Source organism: Microtus ochrogaster, chromosome 2, assembly GCF_000317375.1.
Source record: "Microtus ochrogaster isolate Prairie Vole_2 chromosome 2, MicOch1.0, whole genome shotgun sequence".
Taxonomy (NCBI): domain Eukaryota; kingdom Metazoa; phylum Chordata; class Mammalia; order Rodentia; family Cricetidae; genus Microtus; species Microtus ochrogaster.
In genome coordinates, this window is record NC_022010.1 from 38,688,886 (window position 1) to 38,694,811 (window position 5,926).

The following is a 5,926-nucleotide window of genomic DNA, read 5'->3' on the forward strand; positions in this document are numbered from 1 at the left end:
CAGTTTGGTTGTTCACCTTCCTAGACATGGACGGAGGGGGCCGGACCTTGGACTTTCCACAGGGCAGGGAACCCTGACTGCTCTATGTATTGGAGAGGGAGGGGGAGAGGAGCTTGAGGGAGGGGTAGAAGGGTGGGAGGAGGGGGAGGGAAATGGGAGGCTGGGAGGAGGCGGATACTTTTTTTTTTCCTTTTCTCAATGAAAAAAAAAAAAAGATTAGAGCCAGACCTCAGCAAACCAGACAACACTTCAAATGCTGCACAGGAAGCCAGGCATCATGCCTACCCTTGAGAAAACTGATTGGACTATGTATGACACAAGCTGGCTCCTGTTGAAGTTAGGTGGATTTGGGAAATAACCAGGCTAGCTAAAATATAAAGCAATTTTATTTTTACTTATTATAAGGGGAAAACTCACAAAACAGGAACGAGAAGACCAAGCTCAGCTGTGCTTCGAGGGAACCACACAGAGAGAGCGCACTTGGGCGACTAGCTGCCATTTTTCTCCAGGTCCCATAAAACCACACCCTAACTTGGTCCCACTTCTTAAAGATAATTGGTTGACAATAATTCCCCATCAGGCTCCCAGAATGTGTTTGGCTCGGTTCCCACCCAGCATTTCTTTACTCTTTCTGGCATATATATAGAATCACCTAAAGGAAAGACATCTTGCTGAGCCCATGACAGTCTTTGCCTACTCTCTTAGGTTCATTCTTCACTTGAGGCAGGAAAACATAGCATCCATCATTTCCAACTGTAATAGTCCTCTGTTGAAGACTCAGTGATTCTACTCTGTCTCTAAGTACCTGCTGACCATAGAGAAAGGGCTTGGTGGACAAGAGGATGTCATAGGGAAGAGTCTAAGGTGTTTAATTTTTCGATTTAGAAGTTGTTGGCAGCCCATAGTAAACATGCATGTGTGTAGCTTCATCTCTCACGCTTGAAAACCAAAGAAGATGCATCACTCTAATGAGAATCAGTCACCCATCCCAACTGCTGGGCGTACACAAGGTCATTGCTAACATTCAACTTAAACGACTCTTACACAGTCCCTACTAGAATTTTAAATGCAATGATTATAGTATTAAATGCAATAGCTACTAACACAAGTGCTTGCCTGTAGAGCTTAATAGCAAAGAAGACATCAACACAGAAATAGCATGTCTGCTTACTGCCTACGGATTGGGAGTCCTACCCCTCTGCTATCTTTCTCCTGGTAAAATACCCTAAGATGTGTCACAGGGGTCAATGAACTGTTGTGGAAAGAACAAATGTATAAAACCATGATTGAAGGAGTGATAGAAACAAAGTAAAGAATGTTGTGTCACCAGAGATGAAGATGGCTTGTGGCTTACGGTGGGTTTTGCTGTTGTTGTTATTGTATTTACTTTTGTATGTGCTTGGTGGGCCTTGTTTTGTTAAAAAGGAGTGGGGCCCCTTCTTTATCCCTGCTGCCTGACTAGCTTAGCCCCGAAAATAACCACACAGAAACTGTATTAATTAGAACACTGGTTGGCCCATTAGCTCTAGTTTCTTATTGGCTAGTTCTTACATCTTAGTGTAACCCATTTCTATTAATCTGTGTATTGCCATATGACTGTGGCTCACTGGCAAGATTCTAACCAGCATCTGTCTCAGGGAGAAGATCCATGGCATCTCTCTCTCTCTCTCTCTGCCCTTCTTCCCAGCATTCAGTTCTGTCTTCTTCATCTACCTAAGTTCTACCCTATCAGGCCCAAAGCAGTTTCTTTATTCATTAACCAACGAAAGCAACACATGAACAGAAGACCCTCCTACACCATTGTTTCTTTTTTACTTTTGCTTGGTTGATTTAGGTTTGAACTTCTGAGATTGAATCTCCTCATATAACCCAGGCTAGCCTCAAACTCTTGATCATGCTACCTAAGTTTCCCAAGTTCTAGGATCACAGACAGGCTGCGTCATTATGCCCAGATAGGTTTATGTCTACTGAACACTTACTATGTGCTTTCCACTGCTCACATTTCAGTCCGTATGTATATAAAGTAAGGTATAATTACTCGTAGCATTTTATAGAGGAGGAACCAAACTGAATGAAACAGAATAATTTACTCAAATCAAGCATCAGTGAAGAGCTGAAGCTAGGATTCACACCAGAATGATTGCCTGAGCCTGGACACTTAAATGAAAATATAACTGGAGAAGGACTTCCTGCTAGGACACTATGACAAACTTGGACACTTGAAAACTATTGCTCTTTCTTGTCCACCCAACCTGAAGAGAAAAAAAAAAAGACAAGCAACCAATCTAAGCCAACCTGTCTGAGCATGGATTCCATTACCCAGAATGCCTTTTTACTCAGAATAACAATGAGAAAGTCCTAACTAATGAAGAAGTCTGCTGATGTACTATAGGGAAATTTGTGTTTCCTAGTAATACATTCATAACTGAGGAAATAAAAACTTATGAGTACTTTCTTCCTACCCATAAATGGGTGTGTCTCACAACTGAGCTGGAGGCCTGAGTAAGAAGCCATGAAAGAACACATTGAAGGCTGATGGTTCTGAAAAGTGCAGACCTCTGGCATGTGAGAGTCCTGAAGAGTCCACCTCAAGGCTGGTCCCTGAATCAGTAAATGCCTTTGCTGTTTAAACCGCACTTAGTGAGCTTTGTTAACTACCCGGAAGACCCAGGGATCAGGAAAGATTCATGAAGAGGGCCATCCCATGATTGTGCCATCGAGAATGGAACAGAGTGTCAGCATGCAGATAGGGAGAAACATGTTCCAAATAAAGAGAGCAGTCAGCCAGGCATGTGCATGAGCGTGTCCTTTAAATCAGTGTTTCTTAACCTGTGGGTTTTGAACCCTTTGAGGTCACATATCAGATACTTATATTATGATTCATAACCATAGCAAAATTACAGTTATGAAGTAGCAACAAAATAATTTTACATGGTGGGTTTACCATAACATGAGGAACCATATTAAAGAGCCACAGTATTAGGAAGGTTGAGGACCACTGCTTTGAATGATGGGGAACCCCCTTCTGCAATTCAATCTGAGGACACCAACATTAGTCTGACTGTTTTGGAGAATGAATAGCTTGGCATAGTTCTGTCAAAGTGTGATGCCCAAACCCATCACGGTAGAATCCTCTGGCAACCTGTTGGATGAACAAGGTCTCTCACCTCCTGAGCCAGACCCCATGAAGGGAGAGCTTGATAATCGGCGCTTCCATATTATCATTTTAACAAGCCTGCCTGATGAGTGTGGTGCCCGCTCTGCCTTGGCATAACCTGATTTAGCCTCCAGAGAGAGGCTTCAGTGCCCTGATGCAGGGCTCTGTTCTTCTCCTGTCCACTGTGTCAGTCTTTGCTCTGCAAATAATAGAATGTTCTCGGAGATTCTGTCCTCGCAGCCCTAGCTGGGACGTCAGGTTGTAAGGAAGTCACACCCATACTGACTACCCAATTCTACAATTCCAAGCAAAAATGATGACAGAACCCAACATTTCTCCACGGATGACTTCATTAGGTACTACCTTCCAATGCCAGGCTTTGAAGAAGGTGGATTATGTCTAATGTCACTGAGAGAAGAGAGGGTGAAACAGTCAGAGGTAAAAATGGGCACAAGCTCATTTCACTAAGGAAATGGAGCATGCGGGGACTGTAGAAGGAAATCTGGAAGAGCTCGCTGTAAGACTCATTTCCCATCACAGGTGAAAACAATACAAATTGTTAAATGCAAGAAGCTGGATACAAAAGGGCACATGCCTCTGAAGCAAAATGTTGTGCACCTGAAATTCCAACACTCCATAGGTAAAGGCAGGATGACTGGAAGTTCAAAGCCAACCTCGGTTACATTGTAAGACTCTGTCTTTAAAAAACAAACAAAAAAAAGGAGTTGTGGGAGTGGCTTAGTGGTAGAGTCCTTACCTAGCAGGTACAAGTCCTTACCCTGGGTCCAATCTTCAGCACCGAAGACAAAACAAAAAACAAAGCTGTGTACAAAATGATTTAATCACCTAAAATGTCCCAAATAGGAAAGTCTAGAGAGATGGACAGTGTGTTTGTGGTTGTCAAGGAAGAGGGGTTGCTAAAGGGTGGCACATTTTCCTATGAGAGGATGGACGGCTTCTGGAAGTAGATAGTGTTGATGACTGGACACTCAGCTACTCTCCTGAAAACATTTAATTGTTCACTTGAAAATGGTAAGGTTTTTAATGCACAAATCATATCTCAATTTTAAATGTAAATTCTGTTTGTGCCAGTATTGGGGAATTTTAAGAAAGAATGGAATCTTTAAGATCATGATTGTGTCCTCCCTACCACACTTTACAGATGAAGAAGGCAAAATGTTTGTTTTTCTATCACAGAATGCAACTACACACTGTGCTGTGCCTTTGCTCATAGAGTAAAGGAAGGACCACCACAGTGCCGGACTTTGCACATTAACGTCGCTCCATTCTCTGATGTGGGAGTGTCATATATCAATCTGTTGATTTCATTGGTTAAGTAATAAAGAAACTGCTTGACCCTGATAGGTTAAAACATAGGTGGGTGGAGTAAAGAGAACAGAATGCTGGGAGGAAGAGGAAGTGAGCTCAGAGGCCATGCTCCCCTCTCCCAGGCAGATGCGATCAATGAAGCTCCGACCCAGGATGGACGTAGGCTAGAATCTTCCCTGTAAGTGCACCTAGGGGTGCTACACACATTATTAGAAATGGGCTAGTCCAGGTGCGAGAGTTAGCTGAGAAGAGGCTAGACATAATGGGCCAAGCAGTGTTTAAAAGAATACAGTTTCCGTGTAATTATTTTGGATAAAGCTAGCCATGCGGGAGCCAGGGTGGCTGGAATGCAGCCCTGCCACTCCTACAACAATTCTCAAGCTCCTAATGGACTGGTTCCCACTCACACACACCACAAAAACCCCGGGGGGCACTTACCTCCACAGCAAGGGACACAACAAAGTTGGAGCTGATCATGACAAGAATGTAGACTCTCCACAGGACAGGAGTGCAGAGCAGCTGGCAGAAGATGACGAAGGACAGTTTCAGAACACATATGCTATAAAAGTGTCCATGTTCTCACTGGGAATTTGTATATAGGTCACAGTGGAAACACACACACACACACACACACACAAGCGTGCACGCACACAAAAGCCAGAGTTTGGGGGTTAAGAGCAATTGTGTTTCTTCAGTGGCCCAATGGTTCAGTTCCCAACACCCACATCATCAAGCAGCTCACAACACCTGTAACCCAAGCTCCAGGTGAACCAACACCTGCTTCTGGCCTCCGTGACAGCCTCATGTACTTAAATAAAGTCACACACTGACATACATACAAATTAAATAAATCTAGAATATAAATGGCATGTGTATATAGTACCTATTGCAAGCATATACTTTTACATACACATATACATAAAAACCTGTAAGTGTGGAAGACTGATGTTCAAAACCACTTGAAGGTTGTGACTGGTTTTTTCTTCCTTTCTTTCCTTTCTCTCCTAGTCTCTCTCTTTTATCTAAAATTTCTACATTTTCTAATTTTGGTCACTTTGCAATGAAAACAAATAACAGTAAGTTCTCTTTATCCACTTGCTTTTGTTGCTTTGAAGAAGGAATGCAGGAATGTGACTTTATTCCCAGGCATCTCTGAGGATGCATGTGTGGAATCTCTACTGTGGACAGTGTGGCCTTCTGTCCTCTAGTGCAATGTTTCTCTTCACTGAAGTCCTGCTTTAGAGTGCTGGGTTAGGGCTGCTCTCTCAAGGCTCTGTCAATAGCTTCACAGCCCTTGTCCTTACAAGGGTACTTGCCCAAGGACCACAGGGCTAAAATCAAGCTCTGCACATTTCCTCTGCCTTCTTCCAAGCCCTCTTCAAACACAATTCATGATACTTAAGTGTGGATGGATGGATGTTTGGATGGATGGATGGATGG

The 5,926-nt window shown here is 43.1% G+C and overlaps 1 protein-coding gene across 3 annotated transcripts in view; it reads right to left on the bottom strand.

Annotated features, from left to right (window-relative positions):
- Positions 1 to 5,926, bottom strand: part of Atp13a4 (ATPase 13A4) — a 134,959-nt gene that overhangs the window by 8,522 nt on the left and 120,511 nt on the right. For all 3 annotated transcript variants that reach the window (XM_026786287.1, XM_026786292.1, XM_005344791.2), the window contains one exon: positions 4,925 to 5,005. In XM_026786287.1, the coding sequence (XP_026642088.1) occupies positions 4,925 to 5,005 (81 nt within the window). The remainder of the gene's footprint in view (positions 1 to 4,924; positions 5,006 to 5,926) is intronic.